Source organism: Ochotona princeps, chromosome 22 (genome assembly GCF_030435755.1).
Source record: "Ochotona princeps isolate mOchPri1 chromosome 22, mOchPri1.hap1, whole genome shotgun sequence".
Lineage (NCBI taxonomy): Eukaryota > Metazoa > Chordata > Mammalia > Lagomorpha > Ochotonidae > Ochotona > Ochotona princeps.
The window spans coordinates 7058383-7086072 of record NC_080853.1 but is presented as its reverse complement, the minus strand read 5'-3'; the positions used below and the strand labels follow the sequence as shown (position 1 = coordinate 7086072).

Here is a 27690-nt window from a genome sequence, read left to right as displayed (position 1 = left end):
TTTGCTCAGTTTAAAGGGGGGGACCCTGCAAAACTGAAAACAATATGTAATACGTGCCTTAACACAAAAGATAACTTAAGCAAGTGGTAGATCTGTTTCCTATGTTTTCCCTCTGTGTCTGTGCCATGGTGGGAGATGGCACAGACCTGGTACACAGACCTGGTACACATAGGCCAGCGTGTGTAATGAAGCAGATTTTTACATTAAGCACAATACAGCAATTTATTTAGATGCTTAAAATGAATACAAAGGGAAATAAAGATCACAAAATTATACATACTACAACAGTGTGTCATATATTAGATGGTATAAATGAACACACCAGAGTGGTGTTTAACTAAAGATAAAACTAAATATCCAAAATGCAGCACTCATTGGTTTGCTGCTTCAACACAACACACTTTTATACAGATCTAAAAGGTGTCCAAATTAGTAGCTGTAAAGTCAATGTTTCCATGTGATTTTAGCTTAAAAGATTTCAGAAAACAGATCTGAAATACCAGTTTTTTGTTTTTGACAGCTGTAATGTCAAGGATATTCAGAACAAGAAAAAATTCTATAATACAGGAGAGTCCAGATATATATCTTATGTGGCTGGCCTCTGTTGCAAGATTGTACAAGGTTATGTGCAAAGAACTAAGTCTGTCCAAAAGTCCGTACTAGCGCAGTTTCAAGCTTTTGCTAGAGAAACTAGATACAGCGTTTATACACAGCAAGGGCAGCACTAAAAACCCAAAAACCAAAAAACAAAGCTATGATGGGCACACAGTAACAATATCATATGCATCACTTGCGTAGGTCTAAAAGACTGTACAAATATACATTTCAACTATTCAGAATGAATACAAGAAAAAAGAACTGATTTTCCCAAAGCCTGCTATACACTTTAGAATGGCAGCTTGTCTGTTGGCCCTACACTACCACATGAATCAGTGAATCAAGGACATCCACCAGAACATTCTACAGAGGAGAGAGATTGCTGAAGACAAATCCACCTCTGCTCTCCCTCCTTGGAAGTGGGAGCCACCAGCTCATTCATCTTCACATTCAGTTACTGTCCGTCAGAAAAGTTCTGAAGCAATCACCAGCCAATCACGTGTCACAGACTTGGAGCCACTGCTACGTCAGCGGCCAATTCTGTCCCACAGCGTGCTGACCAGCACTCACACGGCAGTACCACTTATGACACAGCCCCGCAGGCACAGCAGCAGGACTGCTGAGTTCCAGGCTGCAGTGTCAATCAGCGATGCCAGCAACCAGGCACTCAGGCCTGCTGGCTGCTCAGTTTCACGCCCGTTAGGCTGCCGTGCATGGACTCAGCTACTCCATCAGTCATACTGTCAAACTGCTCCCCATCCTCACTGTCAATTGTGCTATTCTGCCACTCAATCTGGGGGTTGGATAAGCGCTCATCATTCTCAGATGTGTTCTTCCACTGTGACTGGTCCTTGGACCAAAATCCTTCAACTTTTCCATAGGAACTATTCTTCCATTTCAACTGCTCTCTGTCACCATGCATGGTAGCCTTTTTTTTGACAGCTGGCTTACTGCTCCTTGCATCTTCACTCTGGGAAGACTCATCAGACCAGGTCCCTGGTTTCACCTCACACGTGTTGTCCTCAAAGTCCGACACATGCTGGGAGCCAGGCACGCTCTCAGGGGGAGAGGCACCGTCCTTCCACTCAACGACATCATCCTGGTCAACCTCACTGTCAGAAGCATCGTGCATTAATTTGGTTGGTGCCTTAGTCAAATGAAGAGTTTCATATTTTGAACCCTCCTGCTCTTTTTGGTCTAGCTTCTCCTCAGACTCTAAAGCATCCTCTGGAATTACCTTCGGTTCATGTTCTTCTGGATTATCATTGGGGATTTTAGGTTCAACTTCAAAAACAGGGTCAAAAGGACTACCACTTGCATTGGATTCTTCTTCTAGATTCTCAAAGCTGTCTGAGGAACTGTCATCGTCTTTGCCCAGGCTGAGCTTTTTGTCAGCAGTCTTACTAGCATTGACTCTGGAATCCTTTTCATCATGATTTTCAAACAGCCACTCAGCATCAAAGTCCATCTCATGTTTGACTTTATTTAATTCTTTCATGTTGAAACCCAGCAACACACCAGGTTTATATTTTTCACAATCACGGACACATTTCTTCCTTTTGTTACTAAAATGGGAAGCAATGTCACTTTTCCATAGCCATAAACTGGCCGCCAGCTTCTCAATCTCTCTCCGGGTGGGGTACGGCTGCTTGTTGAAATACTTTGTTAGAAAACTTTTCCTGGCTTCATAGGAATCATCTTCATGACCCTTGGGGTCTAAAGCCAGGACGACAGGCTCCTCCGGCTTCTCTTCAAAGAAGCTGGGCGCATCGCTATCTTCCTCTAACTTCCGCTTCTTCAGCAAGGGAAATTCCATCTGCTCGTAGGTGCGCTTCACAGGGGCCAGGCCTGGAGACTGATTAAGCCGAGAAGGCGCATTCGTCTTATCCTGGCCATTCTGGGTCTTCCCAACACCCCTGCAGTGAACCAGATGCAGAGTGATGGTCGAGGCGGTCATATTGCTGGTATATACACCAAGGCAATGAATACATTTGTAGGTGAGCTTCTTCTCAACTGGATGAACCGTCTGAATTACTTGGTGCCTCTCTCGTAAGTGATGTGCAAGTGCATCAGATATGGGTCCTTTTAGGATTGAGAAGCAAAGAGGGCAAAGGGTTTTTCCGACATCCTTTTTGTAGGGCACTGCAGCTTGGGGTGAACTTTTAACCGGGATGTCTGCCTTTTCCTGAACTTTGGGCTGTGGCTTTGGAGGAACTGGAGGGTTATTCTGGGCATGGTAAGCAACAGATTCAGCAGGAGCATCCCTCAAGTTGTACGTGGTCACCAGGAGATGGATGTTGGTGTGACTGCCCTGCTGCAAGGTCAGATCAAAACTCAAAGTAGAATCTGTCTTAGGCCCCATTTCCTCATCAATGTGAACCATCCGCATGTGTGCTGCCATCTTTTCTACATCATTGAAAGTCGAACGGCAATATGGGCAAGACAGACCATGAATAAGCATGTGGTTGAGCAAGGTATCTGTGGGCAAATAGCGATTACAATAGAGGCATTTGCTAGTAAAATTGTGTATCTTCATAATGTAGTTGGCTACTGCCGGGACTTTCTCAGCTTTATGTTCTTTTTCGAAATGCACACTATAGACATTTTCAGGAAAAAGCTCATTGCAGATTGTACATATTTTCCACTTCTGAGTTGAGGAAGTATTGGCTGGAGGAGGGCCTGTGGCAGCTGCAGTGGGTTTGGAGCTGGACTGACCTGACACTCTGGAGGCCTGTGCCTGGGACAGGGAAGGGGACTTTAATGGGCCTGATGAGAGAGACGAGGTGGCATTAGGAGACTGCAGGGAGAACCGCGCAGGCGCCTGGGACCTCTGTTCTGAGCCAAGCCCGTACGATCTTCCATTTCCACTTGGAAGTAACTGCTTCACAGATTGAGATTGCTGAGGGATAGAAACTGGTGCGTTGCCACCAAGACCCAGTCTCATTGACTGACCAACGCCATAGCTCTGGCCTACGGATTTGACCCCATAGTTATTCTGCTGTAGGTGAACATTGGGCATCATGTTGACTCCTGTTGAATTTAAGTTAGGCTTTGGTATAGAGAGTCGATTCACCATCTGCTGTGATGGTAAAGAGCGGATATTTCCAGAAGCAAGAGAACCAATTCTTGGGGGAAGTCCCATGCCCTTCTTCTCTTGAGGCTTGGGGGCAATCAGCATCAAGGGTTTAGATCGAGGAACCACCACATTGGTGTGCCCGATCATGGCAGTGACCTGATAGCCTATCCGTTCATGGTCTTCAATGACATGCTGTACCAAAGCTTCGTACGACTTTGGCATGAAAAGGCACCGCTTACAGTGGATACTACACTCTTCCCTGGCGCCCGAGCCTAAGGGGACTGCGCCGTTGAGTGATTTTTCTCCCGCCTTTGCTATGTAGGGTGCTGCCACATGTTGAAAATGTTCCCTGTATATGTGCTTCCTAACTATCTCGTAAAGAGGATCTCGGTAAGTGCACTTCTTACAGTAATAAACAGCTTGCTCTACACTGTCAGCCTGCTTAGGTTTAAGGCCATCATTTTTGCTTTTATCTTTGAAAGTGCTGAGGCTGCTGCTTGGTGCGCTGGCGTTTGGAGCATGGAAGATTTTAATGTGTGTTTCCAAAGTCTTTTTGTCTGCATTGAAGGTACAGTAGGGGCAATTAAGAAGAATCCTATTTTCAAAGTCTTCACTATGGACATTCCGGAAATGACTTTTGTAGGCAGAGAAGAATTTTGAGGAAAATGGGCAAGCACTGCAGCAAAAAGGTTTTGTTCGATAGTCCTAAAGAAAACAGAAACTAGTGTGAGAACGTCACTTCAGGACAGGTGACCGCAGGTTCTAAACCACCCCCCCCCCCACCGGCACAGACATTCTCAGAGTGCTATATTTAGAACAGAAACACTAAATGATTTCAATATTTTTTCCTTTTTGCAGAATAAACTTATGAAATGGAAATTCAAAGGAAAAAGCTGTGTGAAATCAATGCTAAGGCCTTTCCAATGTTTAGTTTGAGTCACATTTGTTCACGGGTTTTAGACAAACTGAACACAACTAACTTCCAAGGAGTAATACTTTCAGTCAAAAATAATAAATCTTGTAAAAGCATTTTACTTCAGGAATCTGGAAACTGTTAAATATTTCAGACTTTATATACAGTCAGGTTCAGTTCCTGAGTGTTTTTTGGTGTAATCAGACAAAAGTTCAAGTTGCAATTTCTTTCTCATCCCGGAAAAATTTCAGATTCAAAAAAAAATTTTTTTTAAAGATTTATTTATTTTTATTGGAAATGCAGACATATATAGAGAGAGGAGGAGAGACAGAGAGGAAGATCTTCCGTCTGATGATTCACTCCCCAAATGCCCGCAATGGCTGGTGCTGGGCCAATCTGAAGCCAGGAGCCAGGAGCTTCTTCCGGTCTCCCACGTTGGGTGCAGTGTCTCAAGGCTTTGGGCTGTCCTCGACTGCTTTTCCAGGCCACAAGCAGGGAGCTGGATGGGAAGCGGGGCCGCCAGATTAGAACCGGCACCCATGTGTGATCCTGGCGCATTCAAGGCAAGGACTTTAGCCACTAGGCCCCCAAAATTATTTTTCAGTGTACTTTCTTTTGTGATACAAAACGTGCTACGGTATTCAGATTCATTGCTGATGAAAAATGAATGTATTGAATTCACATGTTGGCTTCCTTCTATACAAGAGTGCTATCCCCTCTCCAGCAAGACTTGCTCCCAAAGTAAGAATGTCCTACGAATGGTAAGGAATGCACTGGTACTCAAAAATCCCATGCTGTGTTGCAGCACATACCGACTTCAGAGATGAGCCGTGTACTGCAGTCCCTGAAAACGGGTTAACATGTGCACAATGCCTCATTCTCTTCTCCCTTAAACCCTGTTGTAAATATAGGTTCACACCCAAGTTTGAGGGCTTTGTAGACCACTCAGTTAACAACTTCACCATAGCATTTCCATAGTTTTAGATACTGGAAGTAACTCAGACATGAAGGAAATCTTACATGAGGATGTGTATAGGTTCCATGCAAACACTACACCATTCTGGTATCCCCAGCAGTCCTGGAATTTGTCCTCCTCCTGTAGCATTAGGCCATGAGGCTTATCAGATTCATAAAACTGACCTAAATAAAAGCTCGTGAGAATGCTGAGTGTTGAGAAGGCCCAGGTGGAATTTAAAAGCAGCCATTCGCTGTCACATACAACCCACAGATGGAGAAGACACTAATGCTGAGTCACAGCACCACTGAAACAGGGAGGGATCAGTGACATCTGAATTGACCGTCCTGCCTTACTGGGACAAAGCATCACCACCACCTACAATCCCCTGTAGCTCCAGCACATCCTCAACACTGATGTCCGTGCTCATGTGTGGAATCAGCTGTGACTGCCACCCTACAGATACACCTCACGTCTCCAGAGGCTGTGTCATCAACACAAGAAAGAAAACCCTAATTTGGCTGAGTTTGGACCTGCTCTATGAAATCAGAAACAGAAAGATACCTGGCATCTGGGTCAACACCATTTGGGAAGAGACAGAGAGGCCAATGTGCTCCGGGCAATCTAGACACACACAGTGGCCTTCAGAGCTTTGCAGCAACAGAATTTTCCTTTTCTTTTTACACTTAAAGCCTCATTCCAATGACCTAATAAATAGATTTTTAGATGCCAAATCTGGAATGTTGAGCATCGCTCTGGATGGCTGAGAGCTACAATACGAGATGAGCCAAGGATACAGACAATTGGGGAAGTTTCCTGTGCCACTCACCTGGTTTTTCGTAAGTGAAGGGTCCCACAATCCTACATCCTCCCATGTAGTGTTTTTCAAATAAAAGTCATTAGGTTCAAACTGTTTAAAATCCTAGAAAACAGTAAAAGAAATTTACAAAACACACAGTGGTATCAATTCTAGCCCAACCTTACCTATAAGTCATTACCTTTTTACTAGGATTGAGGAGAGGCACAGGAAAACCAAACCCAGCAGGAACTAAAAACTAGGAACATAAGACTCTTAGGCAAGACAAAAGGGCGCACCTTGAAGTTAAGTTATACTGAACATTTTGTATTAGCCCCAAAATACCCTGATGGTCAGCCAGGTTTCCAAGGAAACCATTGTGTATTCTATATATGTTGATACCTGAGCAGTTTTTGTCAGAGCACTGTAACTCATCGGCGACAGTGCTGGAATGTAGCCTAAGAAATGTGCACTTACGGTTCTGCAGATGAGTATTCTTTTTGGGGGTGGGGTGGGGTGGGACGGGAGATTCTTCAGGGGTAGATGGGCCAGGTCAGAGATTGGATTGGAAAGAAAATTCAGGATTTTTGAACCCAAAAAGGAGGAAAGAAAGCTACTCAAAGAATGCAAGCAATGTGATGTTAACTTTATATGCTCATGTAAAATGCTAACAGCCCCTTTTCCCCCAGACTAGGAAGATAAAAAAGTTTCAGGATAAAAATTTTCCTTGCTCCTAAGTGGGTCACAGTTCCGGGGGAATCCAGTACACCTCATCCTCAGTGTGTAACGATGTCATCAGAGGAACAAAGCATGTGCAGGACAGAAAGGCATCTGAGCACCTGCATGGTTGGTTTCTGTGAAGAGGGCCTCATCCACTGCGCAGTGAATGGACCGCTGAGTTGGGGCCCAGCTGCCTGGAGCTGGGCTGGGGACAAGCTAACCAGCAGCTCACCTCCAAGGAGCTGCAGTCTCCACACTGTGCCCTAGAGTCTTACTGGGACTCGGGGAATAAAGACCACCGCATTAATGAATTTACTCTTCCATCCCAAATATTTACTGAAGTCCTATTTTGTGCTGAACATTGTGCTAGGTACTAGGGATAAATGGATGAACAAGGTAGCTCTGGTCCTTGTGTCAGCAGGGAAATGGTTTTAAATATGCCTTTTCAACCAGAGCTCCGACCAACTAACCAGAAGACCTGGAGTACTGTGATCTGGAAAGGGAGGAACCTTCTGCTCTGGCTATCCTATCCCAGGGGTTGTCATAAAGCTCACAGAATAAAAAGGTAGAGAACAGTAAAAGGCATCTATTAAACAAGGGGAAGACCTAGTCCCTGCTGGGTCAAAGGGGCCAACAAATGCCCAAATCCCAAGGAGAGACAACAAGCACCTCAGTAACCATGCCTCCGCACTAGGTCACCAGCACCCTTAGGCCTCAAGAACGAGGCCAGGCCTGGAGCCCCACAGATGGCACCGCTTCCTCCGTTGGGAGGCAGACCTAGACCCTGAGCCAGGCTCCACCCGTCAAATGGAGGTTAAGAATTCCTACTCCCCCTCCTCCGAAGTGGCTGAAGGAGTCAATGGAGAGGCTAATAGACCAGCCTGTTCAATGTCTGACAAGCTCCAAGTTCTCAATGGCAGCTGCTTTTGCTGCAGGACGCAAAGATGAAAAACCCCATTTTAAGGTGAAGGGAAGAAGTTTATGCTAATTCAAAAAGCTTTGGAGAAGCTAATGCTGTGGTTAAAATTCAGAATCCCACCTAAGAATTAACCATCCTGGCTGCTGACACAAAGTAGTGGACCAGAAGCTGAGTCATGTTAAAAGTTAAAAATGACATGCTACTTACTTCTATATGTTCTTTACAGTATTCCAACCCAATGTCACTAAGTATTTTTTTCACAGTTTTCCGGGCTTTTCTTAAACTGCCAAGATTGTTGACAGGAAGTTGGAACATAGTTTCTATTGGGAAAAAAAATTTAAGTCAAAGTCAAAACATGTACAACTTGTAATAATTTACTAATTTCAGTGATGATAGGATCACAAACCCTGACCCCAACTAAAAAAAGGTGAATAAATACAGGCAAAAATAAGTGCTCTCTGAATTGTTTCTGAATGGCACATTGTTTTGAAATTATAGATCAACTGTGAGTCTCATTCTGGCACAATTCTGTTTAGACAAAAAACAAAAACAAAAAAACAAAACAGTTCAATGATAAAGTTGAGAATGAGGAAATAATACCAACCAATTATTTTTAAATAAAGTTTAAGTGCTTTTCTGCTTGTGATGTTGAACCTCTGAAAATAGAAAAATGCTCACCATTTCAGTACTGTAACCACAGTGTTGAGTGCCAGGGAAAAGAAGTCTGTCTGGGAACTGTCCCTGTCCACTGCTCCGGCATTCTGAAAGAAACATGCCGAGCTAATCCTGCACATGCCCCAAATCAATGACAAAATGGTTTTGAGGACTCACCCCTGACAGCTACTGGCTGACAGCTGGAGTGACTGACTGCCAGGAGGGGGAGGTGGGTACTTGGCATTAGAGCACCTGGCATCGCTCAGGGGCTTTAGTGGTTCCTTCCCAAAGACAAAAAGCCCATGTGTATGAGAATGGTACAACTGCCCAAGTGACCTAAGGCATTAATACCAGAAACTTAGATCCACTTCTCCCAGGTCCTTAAAAACAAAGGACAACATAAAATTAGTATTTTGGAAAACTGAGAATCTGTATGGCTCCCAATGTGACCAGAAGTGCTTCCATAAAATATCTTTAAGCATTTGTCTTCAACTTAATGGTCCAAATTCAAAACAATTTTACAGAATAAAGTAGCTCTAAAACCCACAGCAGCAAAAAGAAAAGCCAAAGCCACCACTAACTAACATTTAATATATGGAAATATGATTTGTCAATCAGGAAAAGCTGTTACACCCGCAAGTTAACTATTCCAAATATGCGTTCTCACTTCTCCTAATCTGAAACTTAACACTACCTATGAAAAATGGAAAAGGAGAGCTAGAAGGACTCACACCTACCAAAACAAACAATAACCCTCAGAATCGCTAACTCTGGTGTTCAGAACTCAGAAGTCTCTAACAGTCCTAAGTGAGGTACCAAGAAGGGCCAAAGGAGAACAAAGCACTTCACCAGAAACTCCCTGGCTGCAGTGGTGCGGACTCAGCACTGCGCGGCGGGCGCTGCGCGTCATGTGCCTGCCACCAGTGACACCTCCCATTTGCATCCTGCTTCTGACACAAACCAATGTGCGCTAAAGGCCAAATCAAGTATTCTTTGTGGAATGCTATTGCTAAATTGTTTAAATCATTGTTTGGGTAGTTTACTTTTTTTTTTTTTTAAAGAAAACCCAGTTGTTCCCACAAAGTTGATCTTTTTTTGAGAGAACTCAAAAAAATACTTGAGAAACACACATGCATGCCTCAGGCTCAAGGGGTTCATCCTCTACCTTCATTCACTTCAAAGTCTCTGTGGTCACAGTCCTGCTGCTGAGGAGCTTGCCTCCCAGGAGAAGCAGGGACCCGTGCCGAGAGCAGCTGGGGCTGATTTCCTGAGGCTCAGCAAAGCAAAGGCTCCAGAGCCGGAACTGTGCCCCATTAGGGCTACCAGTCTCTACCTGTGGCTCGGGGGAGGAAAAGCCTTCTCCTCAGGGTCGTCCCACCGCTCACAGTCATTTAAATCACCCAGTGGAGCAGCCCAGCTTCTCCAACCATAGTCCTAAACAAGAAATTGTGCTTATAGTAGCAACAGATATATTTTAAAAGTAGCACAACACAGAGTCAACTTCTGAGTTTACTTATATGACTGAACTAAAGTGTATAAATGAAATAAACACCACTGCTTACTCAAAAATGTGGTACATATGGTTATTTTTCTATGTTCACACTTAAACTGAAAGATGTAGAATGTTATAAGAGTATAAATGGATTCCTGACATTCTGACTACTCTGGGAATTCTTTAATCTACCCCTTCCCCCAGATGGAAATGCCCTTATATACTTGCTCAGTCCCGGGAGGCCCCTTTCTCTGTACCCTTCTTAGTTATCAGGTCTTCAGCAGATGAACATCACTATCCTGATGAGGGAGAGCGCCATTCAATCATGGCATCAAAGGGAACGATCCCTGTTTATCAGTCATATTAGAGTCACTGTGTTAGGGACGGAGAGGAGTGCAACAGAGCTGTCTCCCCGCTAGTAGCAGTCCACCTGTCTGGAGCACACAGCAGGCCCTCAGGCATGAGAACTGACACTTCCTCCTGCCTGGCCCCTGCCCAGTGTCCTCTCAACTGCTGCTGGGCGGTCCTTGCTCCTCGAGCACAGGGTGAGAGTATTTCATCTCTGCAGCCACTGGTCAACACACACACACACACACACACACACACGACCAGCACAGGGTGAGAGTATTTCATCTCTGCAGCCACTGGTGTACACACACACACACACACACACACACACATATGACCGGCAGTGATGCTGCAAAGCAGAGACCTGCTAGTGCAGACACTGCCTCCTGCTGACACTGCTCACGGTGCCCGCACAGCTGCGCCTTTCACCCCTCCTGGTCTCCAGGTTTCCCTGAGAAAGCACAGTGTCACTTCCACTTAAGCTTTGTTCATAACACTTGCAACTAAGACCCGGCGTATCCACCAGGTAATGGGACACGGAAGAGGAACTAGTAATTAAGAGGGAAGATGCAGCATTTCACACAAAACAATTACACTTGTGAACGAGATCAAGTAATAACATGAATCTGTCAGAAGACAGTTATTCTAAAAAGGCTTTCCCCCAGTTTCATTAACCTAAAACAATGCATGGAAAAAGTCAAGCATTTTCTAATAGAATTTAGGAAAGGCTCAACGACAACTGAACATGTCCAAGTGCTTTTTTTGCACCTGAAGTAACTAGCCTTCTGGTAAGCACATACCATCTGATGAACTAGGCGTAAGCCATCAATTTTTAGGGATGATTTAAGGGGCCAGTACAATGACTCAACTACTGGCTAATCCTCTGCCTGCAAGGGCTGACATCTCATGTGGTGCCGGTTTGTGTCCCGGCAGCTCCACTTCCCATCCAGCTCCCTGCTTGTGGCCTGGGAAAGCAGTTGAGGACGGCCCAATGCATTGGGACACTGCACCCGCGTGGGAGACCCAGAAGAGATTCCAGGTTCCCGGCTTCAGATCGGCGTGCACCGGCCGTTGCGGCTCACTTGGGGAGTGAATCATCAGATGGAAGATCTTCCTCTCTGTCTCTCCTCCTCTATGTATATCTGGCTGTAATAAAATGAATAAATCTTTAAAAAAAAATTATTTTATTGAATAGACAGGTTTATAGTAGTAGAGCTGATTCACTCCCCCAAATGGCCGTAACAACCTGAGGCCAGGAACTTTCTCCAGGTCTCCCACGCGGGTACAGGGTCCCAAGGCTTTGGGCCGTCCTCGACTGCTTTCCCAGGCCACAAGCAGGGAGCTGGATGGGAAGTGGAGCTGCCGGGATTAGAACCGGCACCCATATGGGATCCCGGGGCTTTCAAGGTGAGGACTTTAGCCGCTAGGCCACGCCGCGGGCCCTAAAATAATTTTTTTAAGGTTAATTTATTTTCATTGGAAGGTCAGATTCACAGAGAAAGATCCTCCAGCCACTGGCTCACTCCCTAAGTGGCTGCAACGGCTGGAGCTGAGCCAATCGAAGCCAGGAGCCAGGAGCTACGGTCTCCTGCGTGGGTAGTCAGTCCCAATGCCTTGTGCTGAACCAGCAGATGGCAGATGTTCTGTCTCTATCTGTAAATTCTCCTTTCCAACAAAAATAGATAAAGTAATTTATTTTAGATCTTTCATCATCCACTGCTTCACCCTCTATCCAAGTGGGCACATTGTCTAGAGCTAAGCCGACCTGAAGCCAGGAGCCAGAAGCTTCTTCTAGGTCTCCCACATGGGTGCAAGGTCCCAAGGTTTTATTTGGGCTGTCCACGATCACTTTCCCAGACCACAAGCCGGGAGCTGGAAGGGAAGTGGAGCACCTAGGATATGAACTGGCACCCATATGGGATCCTAGTAGATGCAAAGCGAGGACTTTAGCTATTAGGCTACCACACCAGGCCCCAAGAAAAAAAAATCTTACAAAAAGAAAAAAAGAAGAAAGAATCTAAATGAATTGGCTGATCATTCCTGTCAATCTCCATAAATTATACCCAGCCCTGCTTGCCAGGGTTCAAACATTCCAGTGTTTCTACTCCAGACTCCTATCAACATGCTTCCTAAAGAAAAAGTTAAATGGGTAAAAAAGCAGAGAATCACTCAGACTAAAAATGCCAGAGATGAATTAAGGCCATATAAATAATAAATAACATCTATCTGACTCTACCCTCTGAATACCAAACACAAGACTACTTTTAATCCAAGTATTACGAAGGAAAATAAAAGCAGACAGCACCCACCTCATGAGGAGATAATCTGTACAGAAGGTTCTAACAACACTGTCTGAAGTTCTCCAAGCAAAGACGTGACTGACAACCCTAATTATCATGATTTACAACTGCTCTTTCAGAACCCCGTGCCTGGTCAGGGGCTTTGGATCAGCAGAGGACAGTGTAACATTCCCTCGTACTGGTTTAGCAGTCTCACTAAGGCTTGCAAGACCTAACACAATAAAACTATTACTAGGGCTTGGTTATGGTGGTTCCTATTCAAAACCACCACTTCAAGGATGGCCCGTTTTTAGGGATAGCAGAAAAGCATCGACTGTGCCATCAGAATGTAAAGCAAACAACTTCTGCCAAGCACAGAAAACAATTCAGGAGAAAAGCAATCAGCCTCCAAATCAAGTTGTCCACGTTACATTTTAAACAATCGTAAGCAAGCATCTAGTACAACATTTTCTAGCATACGAATCCTAACGTTTTAACCTGCATTCTTATGTGATGTTCCCAAATGCTGAGTAATAATACATAGCATTAACTTGACATACCAGAAAATTCAGCAGTAAATAAGTGTGTGTCCTACTTTCCATCAACAGTAAGTGGCTACTTTTTAATGCTATAGGAGCCAAAATATGAATATCCACAGTAACTAGTTTATCAGTTACGCCAGTGAAAGTAAATCCACAGCTTCTGTTAGGACAAGTGGCTCTACCCTGTCCTGATGGCCCCTGGGAACTCCTAACAGGAGCTGCTCAGTTTAAACCATGTTATCATTTTTCCTTAGGTAAAACAGAGAGAAAACATCTCCTTGTAATACTCACACTTCAAACTAAGTTCTCAGAGCAGCTGTGGTGGTACAGCTAGTCTACCACTGGTCACATCTGCTTCCCTTATCAGAGTGCTGGAAATTATCGCTACTCCACTTCTCATTCAGCTCCCTGCTGGTGCACCTGGGAGGCAGCAGGCAACAGCCACAGTGCCGGAGACCTAAGTGGAATTCTGGGATCCTGGCTGTGCGGAGTCACTCAGTGGATGGAAGCTCTCTCCTCACTCTTCTTTCAAGTAGTTGAAAGAACAAACAAAACTAAATCCATAATGCAAATTTATGCTACAGTGGCATTCTACTTAAATGTAGTACACTGGGCCCAGTGCACAGTTTGAAGACGAATGCTTAACCCTAACAGTTGACCAAAACTTTTCCCTAAATCAAAGTAGTCTTCTCACAGTGGTAAGTTATAGTAAGTTCACAGTAGGGCCAAAGGATGAGAACATAAAGTTTATTCTACTGTGCTGTCTTCTTCAATATCACTAAATACAGTCTTGTTGGGACCATCCTTCATGGAGGTAGAGGGTCAAAGCTGGAAAAAATGCAGTTTCTGGTGAAAAGTCACCAAGTTCACAGGAATTAGGATATCCAAGTTATTACATTATCAGTGATTGCAATTCTGTGAACATCAACAATTCAGACCAATATACAAAAAAGTCACATCCTTCATATTTAAAAGTACTCCAATCACTGTTATTTTTACAGAGCATATAATACCCACTGGGGTTTACAACTCAGTAGTTTCTTTAAATCAATGATTTAACAAAAAATGTTAAGTTGTACCGGCAGTTTTCTACAAGGAACAAACACTTTACAGCAGCAAAGCACCAGTTACTTCATGGCTATGACAGTGCTTGAAGAGATCTTATAGTGTCTCTAGGCAAACATTTATGCCATTTTTTAAAAGTATTTATTTTTATTAGAAAGGCAGATTTTCAGAAAGAACATACAGGGAGAAAGATCTCCTGTCTGCTAGTTCATTCTCCAGGCGACTACAATTGCTGGAGCTGAACCAACCAGAGCTTCTTCCGGGCCTCCCAAGCAGGTGCAGGGTCCCAAGGCTTTGGGTCATCCTCAACTGTTTTCCCAGATCACAAGCAGGGAGCTGGATGGCATGTGGAGCAGCGGGCATAAACTGTTGCGCCCAAATGGAATCCCAGAATATGCAAGGGAAGGATTTAGCTATTAGACCAACATGTTGGGCCCGCATTTAGGTCATGTTAAGAATTATTTAGCGGCCTGGTACGGTAGCCTAGTGGCTGAAGTCCTTGCCTTGCATGCGCTGAGATCCCACATGGGCACCATTTCATCTGGCTCCCTGCTTGTGGCCTGGGAAAGCAGTCTAGAATGGCCCAAAGCTTTGGGACCCTGTATCCGCAAGGGAGGCCCAGAAAAACTTCCTGCCTTTGGGTCAGCTCAGTTCTAGCCATTGTGGCTACTTGGGGAGTGAACCTGTGGATGGAAGATCTAGTTCTCTCTCTCCTTCACTCTGTAAATCTGACTTTCCAATTAAAAATAAACAAATGAACAAATCTTAAAAAAAAAGTATGACCCAAACTAGAGTTGGACACATGCGGCATAGGGGAATTCATGTCTGCATATGGAATCAATGTGTATCCCATTTCAGTAGATTTTTTCTTGTTTCAAATAACGGGTGAACCAGAACTAACACATGTTGCAGGACAAGGGTATCATTTCACTATTTGAGATCAAGCAGGCCCCATAAAAGAGCTTGCACTGGTTTCCCCCACTCCTTATCGCATGGCTGGTACAAAGCAGGTACTCATTAAAGCAGAATGGGTAATTTGGAAATCACACCCCATAAGTATCAGCAAAAGAGGTAGTGTGCCACAAGCTAAATGGTAGCAAGCTTTGCAAGATAGGGAACTTGTTCTCAGTAAAGAGGTGGCAAGTAGGTACTGAGAGGGGCCACACTAAATTAGGCTGACCCTGCACATAAAATAAACCCACAGGCAGGAAAGCAGTTCTAGAACTACTGCAGAGAGGTCAGAACAACTGCTGTGTCACGATTCCAGGTGACAATGAAGGACAAAGCTGGAAAGGCTGGTTGAGGGTCCAGTGCAATGGCTCAGGGGCTAAATCCTCACCTTGCACACATCAGGATCTCACATGGGCACTGGTTCATATCCTGCCTGTTCTACTTCCCATCCTGCTCCCTGTTTGTGGCCTGGGAAAGTAGTGGAACGTGGCACAAAGCCTTGGGACTCTGCACCTGTGTAGGAGTACCAGAAGCAGCTCCTGGCTCCTGGCCTTGGATCAGCTCAGCTCTGCTCGAAGACAGAATGAGGTACAGTGATTAAGACTCCACCCTAGAGGTGGGTACATCTGTGTTTAGACCCCTGCTGTCACCTACTCATTGCCTTTGTGACCCTAAAAGGCTACTTGGCCTCCAGAGGCCAGTTCCTTTACATTTCTTCAAATGTCAGAGGGCTAAATGGGAAGATTCAATTCAACACATAAACCAGTTAGCATTATTACTTTAAACTAGATCAAATACTGCAAAAACATGGAAAATACAAGCTTGCATCTCCCGCACCCCTCCGTGAATTGTCACTTCATTTGAAAGATAAAGACAGAAGGAGGAAGATCTTCCCTCCAATGACTCATTCCCCAGGTGACTGAAACAATTAGGTCTAGCACAAGCCAAACCCAGGAAATCAGAATTCAATCTTGGTCACCTGTGTGGGTAGCTGACACTTAAGTACTTGAGCCAGCTTCTGCTGGGTCCCTGAGTGCACAGCAGCAAGAAGCTGGATCTGAGGCAGCGTACCAGGACTCAACCCAAGCACCCCAATATGTGATGTGATGGACTTTTCTTTTACAGCTAAGCCACAGCCCACACCCCTTAGAAAGCGTGGCCTATTATTACCAGGAATCGAACTGGATGACAATATCTGTTCCCAAACACACAATGCACATTCATAACTCAAGCACACACACAGCAGTAATTTTATAGTTTTCAATTACTCCATATGATCCATTTAAGTTAAAGAGTCTGCATATTAATAATTTCATAGAGAATGTATGCAAGAATGAGACTTCACTCCCTGGTCCACTCTGAATACCTACAAGTGCCTGGGCTTTGGCCACACTGAAGCCAGGAATCAGGAACTCAATTCAGGTTTCTAATGTGAATGGCCACTACTTGCTACCTCCCAGGGTACACAGTAGTAGGAACGTGGCATCAGGGGTGGAATTGGGACTTGAACCCACACACTCTACTACATACCAGAGACATGTTGTGTTTACAAGTCCATAAAATACTTATGCAACAGGACATCTACAATTGTTTTAAATAAACCTATGTGACTTATAGTCACCCAGGTGTGGTCCGATTATGGATCTGAAGATTTCTTTCTTTGAAAGGCAAAGTGATAGATGTTCATCCATTGGTGCACGCCCCCAAATGGCGCCAACAGCCAATGCTGGGCCAGGCTGAAGCCAGAAGCCTGGAACTCCATCTGGGTCTCCCGTGTGGGTGGCAGACTTAGAGATGTGGGCCATCACCCACAGTCCACACGCACGTCAGCGGGGAGTGGGAATGGAAGACCAGGCAGAATCTAAAATGGCACCATTACAGGATGCTGGTATTACAGCTAGTACCTTAACCTGCTGTACAACATCGCCCCCACCCCACTTTCTTTTTTAAGATTTTATTTTTTATTGGAGTAGTTAGTGTACTTACAGACAGAGAGACAGAAAGACCTTTTATACACTGCTTCACTCCCCAGATGACTGCAACAGGTCAGCTCAGCAGCAGAGAAAACTGAGGGAGAGATTTCTAACATACCTACACTCTATGAACATCGTGACAGCTGGAGCTAGCTGGCCCAAACACCATGGAATACCATCTGGGTGTCCTGCTTGTGTGCGGGATGCCAAGTATATGGGCCATCACGGGCTGCCTCCCAGGATGCATTCGCAGGGAGCTCGATCAGAAGTACAGCAGCCGATGTTCAAATTAGGCACTTGTGATTGAAGATGCAGCAATCTCGAGCTTAACTGCTATATGACAACATCCATCTCAGCCACTAGACTTTTCGTCTGAAAGTCTTAGAACACTGGTGATCCACATACTTTTAAGTAAAGCAAATGTGGGCCTGGTATGACAACTCAGTTGGCTAATCCTCTACCTGCAAGTGCCAGCATCCCACATAGGTGCCAGTTTGTGTACCAGCTATTCCACTTCCCATCCAGCTCCCTGCTCATGGCCTGGGAAAGTAGCACAGGATGGGCCAAAGTCTCTGTCAAAACTACTCAGAAAAGAAAAATTCCCACAGTAGTGGAAATAACAGAACTATTGCTGAATGACAAAGCAGCTTGTCTAAATCATGTTATCAAGCCTTCCTAAGCCATCTCTCAGGGTCAAAGCTTAGCCAAAGGCAGTTTTCCAACAACCATTTTTTTAAAACACTTTGCCACTTGATGGTTCAATCTTTATAGTGTCTGCAGCTAAGTGTTAGCTATTTTCTTATATTTTTCTGAAATACAACACATCTTGAACCAGATACTGAGTAGCCACTACATTAGGACCCTCTCAGTCTTAGCAAGCAAGCACAGTACTAGCTTCAATTTTGTAACTCCAATGTAAAAGCTCAACACATCCTATCAGAAGAGACCACTGACAAAGTTCTCAAGGTACTAGCGCCAACAGAAAAGAACTTCACGGATCATCAAGGGAAGTGCAGATTTCCACATGGTCTGAAATGGAGCATAACAGGTTTGGAAAAAGAAAGAGTAAAAGCCAGCTGATAATTATCAGTCTAAGCAAAAAATAACTGCTCAGGGAAGGAAAAAGACTGTCCCAAACTAAAACACTGGGAAAAGCAAAGGGTCCATCAACAAAGTTTCTTTCTAGATACTCAAACAGGTAACTCCAAAGGTGACAGGTTACTTTAACTAACTGTCACCTGTGCAATTTATACCTGTATTCTCTTGTTAGGGGTGTGGACTGTTTCTTTAACTTTCAGCCCATGTGGTACGTTAAGCGCTCACATGCTCACACTCACACACAAACACACACACACAATACTACTACAAAATCAGAAGCAACCCCTGGTGCCCTGTGACCCCCACAGCCCCAGGGTTACCACTGCGGCCTGTGCTCTAGTCCTGGTCTGGGAACCAAGCGCCCCAGGCATGTTCACTCCATCAGTGGATGCAGTGGTGACTTGACTTCTCGGCTTGTCTATCAAGGACAGTCCCCACAGAATTGAGAATGGTTTACAGAGGGATCGAAAAATAATATGGAACAGTCATTTATGTGGGGACACCAGAATAGTCAGCAACAGGATCTTATCTTCCCAGCTCATCCCTACAGAAGTAGAACACAACAGCCCATGGCTGGGTGACATAATTACACATCTACATCCTTACTGCACTGAGCACTAGGATACACAGAGATTCACTTTTTAACTCTAAAAGCCGGTCGAATACTATGTTAATATGTTTTAGATTATACACCAGTATTCATTTTTTTTTAACCTGAAAATCTGAATCTAGAACTGCAGCTCTTTCACCCACTGGTTCATTCCCCAGATGACTGTAAACAGAGTTGAGTCAGGCGGAAGTCAGGGCTTCATCCAGGATTCCAACAGGGTTCCAGGAGTCTAAGTACTTGGGTCATCTTCTGATGCTTCTTCTAGGCCATGAACTGGTGTCATTATGACATGCTGGCAGCAGCAGCTTTTCCCACTATGCTACAACACAGGCCCCTTAGGTTGTGTTCCCTTTATACACTCTCTAAAGTTTCCCGTGCTCTCTTCTTCTCCAAACATTTGTTTTTGGAACAGTGCTGAAACTCTTGAGACCTTCTAGGATTTCTCTACTTGGTGTTGGGGAACTAAAGTAGGGACCAATCAAAGGAAGGCGGTTTGTGAGTGCTGCTCAGAGAACTGAAGGCTCATGAAGCAGAAGCAACTGGGAGCTAAACAGTAGAAGGATTGCACTTTCCACTGAGTGGAACTGCATCCCCATCCAAACTGTCCCTTCACTTTGTGGCTCCCATTTCCCTGAGACTGCCTATACACAGACATGCTTCACTCCCACACATTCCCATTTGAGCAGGACAATGGGAAAGGAGCTGTCTCCTAGCGAAGCAGACATGTGCTCACTTAGGTTGAGTTCTGCATGGGCAGACAGCAAAGGCAGCTGATGGCAAAACACAGGGAGAAAGGAATGAAGATGTGCAGACTACAGAGTCACAACCCTCCTCACCCTCAACTTTCTAATTAAAATGTAAAAAGTCACAATAGTCATTCTGTATGATTTATCTTACAGTTTCAATGATGCAAATGAAAAAAAGTGAATGCAAAAAACAAACCAAAACAAAAAGTTCTTATATTTAAAATCAGTAGGGAGCTTTGGTTTCATCCAGATTCGAACAATTTCCAAGCTAACAGGGATGCACCTGCAACAGGATGCAGCACTTGCTCCAGCGAATACCTCATGTTCTCAAAAAACCAGGGGAACAACTAGGGAAGTGAGTCTACGCAATAAAACATCAACGGCTGCTAGTCCAATGAACGAGACCGTTTACACAGGGGAGCAAGACTTCTCTCAGTGCGTGCGCCTCTCAGGCGGATGAATGAGCGTTAAACTCTCATGGAGCTCATTTTAACTTTGAGACCAGAGAAACTTGGGATGCTAACTTAGAATCAAAAAATTTAAGAAGTCCAGTCTGAAGCAGTAGCTTCTTCTGAAACAGTATCACAGTGTCAGGCATCTTGGCGCATTACCATAAACAAAAATTTCATAGTTTTGTTCTTTTTATCAACTTTTTATCTTCACTTCACTAAGGTTTAAACAGTATTTTCTTTTTAAAGATCTATAAAAAAAGATTAATTCTGGTATATTCGTTTCCAGCTCTTAAAGAAACCCTGCACTCAATGTGTTTGTGCACATCCCCTAATTAATGGAGTTCCTTACTCGCTACCACACACAGGCATACAGTCCATGATTCGTAAGAGAAAAAAACCACACTTCAATTCTGTACCACAAACAGAACGGCTTTACCTTCCATATTAAATTGCAATTTTCATAACTAAACATGCAGCCAGCATGTATACAACATCTTAAATAATTCACCAACTTACAAGGACACTTCAGGAAGTTCAGGGAGAAAATGCGTATTATGAAAAAGCTATGCACGGATCTAAAGAATTTTCACCCACACAAAATAAAGCATTTCAATTCCATTTTCATCTCGTTTTGTTTGAAGTGCTCCTGCATTTCTCATTGTTTCAGTGTTCTAAACATAAACGCTTATTTTCAGTAGGTTATTCAGAAGAGTTAAGCAGATACCAAAAAAGCAACAAGTTTATATCTACTGTATTCCTTATGCACTTAGGCCTCTAATCATACATGGTAAGCCCTTCTGCCCGTGTGCTGGAACGAACATTAATAGGTGTTCTTGATAAAAGCTGACTGCTGCTGGCATCCCGGTGAAGGTGTGTCTGAACACAAACACTACGACTAGAAGTTGTGCACTCAGTTAAAGAGGAGGAGAATGTAACCAATGTAAACCCAGCAGGCACGTCTAGGCATCAGGGGTTCCCAAGGTCCACAGGCCCAACTATCGTACTTCTGTATCGCAGCTGCAAGAAGCAGAGTTAAAGATGCAGTTTCAACATTTAACAGCCTTACAGTAAGACACGCAAGGGAAAATTTTCAACAAGCATTAAAATAAAGAAGCAATTTCTATTTTCAATTAGCAATAATCACACCTCGGATAAACCTCACTGGCTACGATACTGCCACTGGGCAAAGCTTGAAGCAATTTCTATTTAAAGTTGAACCGAACAGGAAACTCACTCCTCCTCCGCCAGTTTATTAAGGACTTTCACTGTACTTCAATAAACCCTTAGAGTCCACCTATTGTAAACCCGAGCCTTCAGCCCTATTGGTTCACCTTCACTGCTAGTGAGTGTCTAAACAAGCAAAAGTTTCAAGCTCTGTTCTTGACGGTTTCTAAGAGCTTACAGGAAAGTATTCCTGTAAGGGGAAAACAGCTATTAGAACTAGACATCAGTTAGCACCACATCTTATCTGGAATCGCTAAATTAGATAAAAACACCTTTGTAAACTACCTCAAAAAAGAAGCGGCATTCAAATTACTCATTTCAAGAACTTAACCAATGTATATCACACATCCAGTGTGTCAAAACTTATATATATTTATTACACAAACACTACAGAGTTATTTTTAAAATGACAACTACCATTTATACTAAATATCTATCATAACTAACAGAATTGTAGAACCATGTAGCCTACAGTGAAATACCTGAACCAAGCTGTCTACATTTTCATTCACCAAAATATTACTTAGTAGCAATTGGCCAACAAAACATTTCTCATAAGCATCAGCTGATTAACAGTGTATCAAAGAACACACCCATTCAGTGCACACCCGTACATGCACATGAGCTCATCCACATAAGCAGCTTGCAAGGAGCCTTCAGGATACTGTACACATCCACCACCACTGTCAAGTCTTTGGTGGCAAGAAGTTCATGGAGAGACAGGTTCTGATCAGAGCCTCAAGGCTTCTAGAAGCCTAGCAACTTTTGAGACTGGGCATCATAGTAACACTCAATCAGTATTTAATATGTTTTAGACACAAATAATTACGATACGAGTCCCTTAAATCTTATGTCATCTGTAAGGTTCGCAGATGTTAAGGGCCCACTATGGCAACCTACTCCACCTGGCTCTTTGGGGGAATGGGGCTAGCCGAGATTCTGGAAGCGTTGCCTTGGGTGGTGACCTAGGAGGAAGCAGTCTTTCTGCCCTGTTGCTGCAGTCCCCACCCTCCAAAATGATTATACCCACCGGTGTGAATTGACAATGCGGTCCAAAGAGCAAGGCGGGAAACGGAGTCCAGATCCTCAAAATGGCAGTACAGGACATAACCACTAGGCCACCTATCAGCTCAGTACAAAAAGTACAACCCTGTGCATCATGGCGCAAAAGCTGGGGCCTAGGTTTCGCACTGTGCATCTCACACCTATGGAAATAACAAGAGGAGTAAAATCTACAGAAATCAACACACCCCAAGACAGTGGGTGCTCACAGAAGACTGGTGTGTCAACACTTTGCAAAGGTGGTTGGCTACCGAGATAACGAAGGGCAACCATAAGTCCAAAGTGGGAAAGAAACACAATTTTACCCTCCAGTCTGTTGAGCTGGATGGTGAAGAACCCAACAATGGGCTTGAAGTTTACCAACAAGCCTTTGCAAATCATGACACCCATCTACACGCTTATCAAATGTACTACCCCACACAAAGCTCACACCCCTCAAGAACAACTTTTAACTCTCCCAGAATTGGAAAGATTTGGATTATGAAGGAGGGAACTAGTCACCAATGTCCCAAACCCACGACTCCCAGGGTTGAAACCATCTCCTGCACCACCTGACCTTGCAAAGACATGTTGACATTTTCAAAGCTTAAGGTGGAAGAATTCTGGAACTCCAGAAAAGGATGTGTCAAGGTGATTGCTTCCGAACGAGTGTGGATTGTCTAAGGGTCAACAGCTTTGTCAAAGCCAAGAGAAAACTTCCATGCTGAAGAGTAGGTTCTTCCCAAGAAATAAAATCACTGCTCTTGACTCCCTGAAGCCTCGCCATGTTGCTGTCAACTCTGAGTGCGGTGTGCGTCTTGCTGGGCCCATTTCCCCGTGGTCTGTAGAAGGCGCTGTGAAGCACATCCTGTCCTGGCTGGGGCCCTTCCCCCCTCTGCAGCCTTACCCAGTGCAGAGAATGCGCCCCCTACTGACTCCAACACTCATCGCCTTTAGCCGACTTGGCTGCGGTGCATTTTGGGTGGGGGCTGGTATTTTCTTCATGGCCATAAACCAGAAGCAACAATGCAGATTTACAAAGAAACTGTAGCAGGCAATCCAAGAGATTTTTTTGTTGGTGTTCATCTTGCAGGTTCAAGACACAGACACGAGAAGCATCAGGGATGGGAACTGGGTGTGTGGAGATGGACAGCATTAAAAGGGCAGGAAACAGTTAGGTTCTTTTTCCTTCCTAAGCCTTTGTCTGTGAAATAGGGATGTGGCAAGAACTATCCAGAAGAACTGGTGAATGCAAGGCCATCAAGAAGACTTGGTGTGGAGGGGGGTGTGGGTGTGTGGCTGAAGCGCTGCCAGAGCTGGGAGCCTGGGCTTGGGCAGAAGAGGAAGAGAAGCAATCGCGCCTTTTCCAGCAGACAGGCATTAGGTTGGGGGTTGGGGGGTGCAGGCAGAGAGCCCACAGCAAAGCAGAGGTGAATAAGAGGGTACTCAAAGAACTACTCCCCATTCATTACATTAAAAAAAAATCCCTGCAGCTTTCTGGATTTCCATTCTCTTCCACCTCCCTGCAAAGTTGGGGCTCACAAGCGCTCCTGAGCTGCTTCGCTGAGCAGGCAGCTGAGCCCGAGAAGGGTGGAGAGGTAAGAAGCTGGCATACTGGAGAGGAAGACACTTTTGCTCCGAACCGTGCATGCTCCCCGCCCCCCAGCTAAGGTTGGGCCGACCTGGCAGCAGGCTCCTTCCGGGCACTGGAGGTGTGCGTGGGGGGCTCGCTGAGGGCTGGGGGGGGCTGCTGAGCAAGGTGGGGGTGGTGGTGGTGGAGAGCCGAGTTCCAGGAGCCCGAGGAGCCCGGTGCCGGCTGGGGGCGGGGTGGGGGAAGATGCCACGAGCTGCAAAAGCTCGGAGCGGCAGGGCTAGCTGCTGGCCGCGGAGGGGCTCGGGCTGCAGCCGGCGACGCCGGGACCCCCGGAACACGGCCGGGCCGGGAGCGGGGACGCACGGGGCGAGGGGCAGCGCCGACAACAATGCGCCCCGCGCCTGCGGGGCCGGGCCGGGCAGGGCCGCGCGCCGCGACGCCGGAGCTTACCTTGGCTCGGCCTCGAGGCGCGCGCGGGGCCGGCGTGCTCGGGGGCCGGGCGGCGGCGGCGGGCGGATGGCGGCGGCACGGCGGCGAGGGCGGGCAGGGCGCGCCCGGGGCCTCGTCGCGCTCGGGCTCCGGCTCGCGCCGCGGCCGCGGCTCCTGCCGGGGGGCGCGGCGGGCGCAGCAGAGCGGCGGGCGGCGGCGCGAGCGGCTCGCTCCGGACCCCGCGCGGGCGGCGGCGGCGGCGTCGAGCGGTGCAGACAAAGGAGGGGCGGAGGGAGGAGACGGAGGGCGTGGGAGAGGAGGCTTCACCGGCGCGGCCAGGCGGGCGGCGGCGGCCACGCTCCCCTCGCTCCTCGGCGGCGGAGACCGAGAGAGGGAGCTGTGTCTGAGGAGACGCCAAAATCCCCCTTAGCGCTGCCTGCGGGAGGGGGAGGGGGCACAAGATGGCGGCGGCCGGGGGGGCGGGAATTCAGCTCATGGATCCCGGCGGGCGGCGGAGGGGAGACCGGGCCGGCGGAGGCGGCGGCGGCCACGGGCGGGGGAGGGGGCCGATCCCGCGTCTCCCCTCGGCAGACAATACAAGCGCCTCGGAGCGAGTGCCCGAACCTGCCTTAGCCAAAATGGCGGCCGAGAAAGAGCGGAAGTGACGTAAGGGGCTCATTAGCATAAGAGGACTCATTGTCCAGCTAGATGGGGGGGCCACTGGGAGGGCAGGCCCCTCTCCCACCATGTCCCCCGGGGACAGTCCTCTAGCCCCCACTCATGCTTGCACCAAACTTTCCCTGAAAGTGGGTGCCCACAGCACCCCCACTCCCGCCTAAGGGAAATTATATAATCCCCACTGAGGGGAGCTCTCGCGAGAAGCGGGATTTGCCACTGCCCCGCTAGGAGGCGCCGTGCATAATGGCTGCAGTGCGCTCCCGGGGCCGTGGGCTCGGCGGGCGCCTTCCTCCGGCCGCAGCGCCGGCGGCGGAGGCACAAGCAGCGGGCCGCAGCACGCCCAGCACTCAGTCAGGTGGCCGTGCTGGGGATCCTTGCGCGGGCCCCGATGGGCCTGGACTACATCTGGAGGGAGGGGTGTGCAGGGCAGCCCGGGCGGCCCCACGTGCTTGCAGGGCTGCGCGCTCCTGGGCTGGGCAGCAGCGGCAAGGGGCAGGGACATCTCCTGCCTTAAACGAGGCGAGCGCCTCGTGCTTCACACCCCGACTCGCGATGAGACACAGCCCTGGGGCTGCCCAAGCTCTTCTTGGTGGGGGGGCAGGGCGCGGACAGGGCCAGCCAGAATTCTACAGGAGGTCGCTGTCGTGCCCAGATAGGCCATTCTTCAGAGTCAGTGATGGACTCTCCTGCTTGGCCTGAGGAAAACAAATGGGAGCCCCAGCATTGGGAAACAGGCACAGCCTTAGGGCCCGTACTTGGGAGCCTTAGGGATTAGGGCTGATGCTTGACTGTCCAACCACTACCTGACCTTCCATTGCTGAACACACTTTTATACCAGACCGCACCTGACAGGTTACCATTCGTTAAATGTACTGAAAATAAATGCCAGTGTGATTAACCATGCCCCTGTCTTCATTTCTGCTTCACTTTGAAAAGAGCTTCAAACCACACTTAACATCACCAAAGTCAACTCAAAGTCAACTCAACTGCATGTAGTGTATAAATTGTGGTTACACATACTTCAGTGTCTAAGGCTTCAATAGAAACTATACCAAACTATCTTTGCACCTGTGATCAAATATATCTGTAAAAGCCAAATCAGTGTTTCTGTGGAAAGCAAAAGAGATGAAAAGGGGGGAGGAAGGCAGAGGCAAAGCAAGCAACTCCTAGGACTAGAGATTACTAATTATTGGCTACAGGAGACATTAAATAAGCAAAATGTTTTTGTTTTCCTTAGACACTTATACTTCATACATAACACAAATACAGTAGAGAACATCTGGATTTCATCCATGGCCTCATTTATGAAGCAAGAGACGCTAGCTTCAGACTTGAGTGTTTAAACTCACCTAGGTGTTTAAGTGACCGACTTTATTATCAACAGGCATCTACATTGTCCAGATTCTTTTCTAAACGGTTTCCAAATGATCCAAAAGCTTTCCTTCTCCCACACTCTCGTCAACCTAAATCCAACCAGCAACAGTTCTGTAAGGATGGCAGGTTAGTGCCTCTAGTAAGCTCAGAGAGGAGGATCTCTAATTTCTGCTCCATACGCCGGGTATTAACACTTACACTTTAGGGGGCTATCATGAATTAAACTGCTGCCTGCAATGCTGACACTCCACATGGGCAGCTGCTCTGTGATTCAGCTTCCTACTTAATGTGCCTGGGAAGGTCTTCGAGTGCCTGCATCCAAAAGGGAGACCAAAACCAGCTGCTGACTTCAGCCTGGTCAAGCCCTGGCTCTTGTGGCCACTTGGGGAGTGAACCAGCTGATGGGAGAGCTTGTTCTTCCTCTTTGTGGAGCTCTGAGATAAATAAATCAAAATTGAGATTTAGGCTAGAAAATATATCCCAGACACTCCCCAAATAATGAAATTATTGTATGTTTCTATAATCACAACTTAAAAACCAATTTTACAGACACTAACTTTCCGGTTGCTACTAATGAAGCCACTTGTCAAGGGTCTCTGGATACACCAGCTAAGCAGCTGCAGGAGAGGCAGAGAGCACAGCAGGGCCCTTACCGTAATGTGTACTACAGGTTCAACAATGAGAACAGAGGAGAGGTTCTATGCAGAAAATGGTGCCAAAGTATTTGATAATCTAGTATTCATTTCTGATAGGATCAGAGAAATATAAATGGAAGCAGACTTTCATGAAAATGTAGTTATTAGGATTCTTATCTGCTAAATATGGCTATTAAAATCACTGAGACACATTTCCTCTTTTATTTAGAAAAAAAGTTAAGCATATTTGCTCAAAGAAATGTCCTTCTTCACTTTAAAGATACTGTAGGATCCCAAAGCCATGCCACAATTAAAAATTCTTGTTGGCTGCACACCTGCTTTAGGGAGGGTTCCTACCAGGAGCGTCTGTCCCGCCCCACAGAGCAGCTAACCAGTGCTCTGACTGACAGCTCCTCTGGAATGCAGAGAGCTCTGTGGAGATTTTTGTCATGTTAATGAGGACAAGAGCTCCACTGAGGGCCTTGTAATACAGTGAAAACAAGTGTTTTCAGGAAAAACATTTTTAAAG

At 46.1% G+C, this 27690-nt stretch overlaps 1 protein-coding gene and 1 pseudogene across 2 annotated transcripts; both read right to left on the bottom strand.

Moving 5' to 3' along the window:
• Positions 1-195: 195 nt before the first annotated feature.
• ADNP (activity dependent neuroprotector homeobox) lies at positions 196-25702 on the bottom strand. 2 transcript variants are annotated; one of them, XM_058679664.1, is made up of 5 exons: positions 24496-25701; positions 22441-22615; positions 8184-8296; positions 6371-6463; positions 196-4378 (listed from the first exon to the last, which is right to left on the bottom strand). In XM_058679664.1, exons 3-5 carry the CDS (start codon positions 8289-8291, stop codon positions 1265-1267), a joined length of 3315 nt encoding a protein of 1104 aa, XP_058535647.1. In that variant the 5' UTR covers positions 8292-8296; positions 22441-22615; positions 24496-25701; the 3' UTR covers positions 196-1264. The 2 variants fall into 2 exon arrangements, with proteins under 2 accessions (XP_058535647.1, XP_058535648.1); XM_058679665.1 differs by lacking the exon at positions 22441-22615 and having other exon boundaries at positions 24496-25702.
• On the bottom strand, positions 21205-21377 carry LOC118760209 (U4 spliceosomal RNA; annotated as a pseudogene).
• Positions 25703-27690: the final 1988 nt, after the last annotated feature.

Bases quoted from the DNA above. Each gene is read 5' to 3' on its own strand.
- ADNP (XM_058679665.1), bottom strand. From the start codon at position 8,291: ATGTTCCAACTTCCTGTCAACAATCTTGGCAGTTTAAGAAAAGCCCGG. The intron at 6,464-8,183 runs GTAAGTAGCATG...ACTGTTTTCTAG, and splicing joins ACTGTAAAGAACATATAGAA to GATTTTAAACAGTTTGAACC. The intron at 4,379-6,370 runs GTGAGTGGCACA...TGTTTTCTTTAG, and splicing joins CTTCACTTACGAAAAACCAG to GACTATCGAACAAAACCTTT.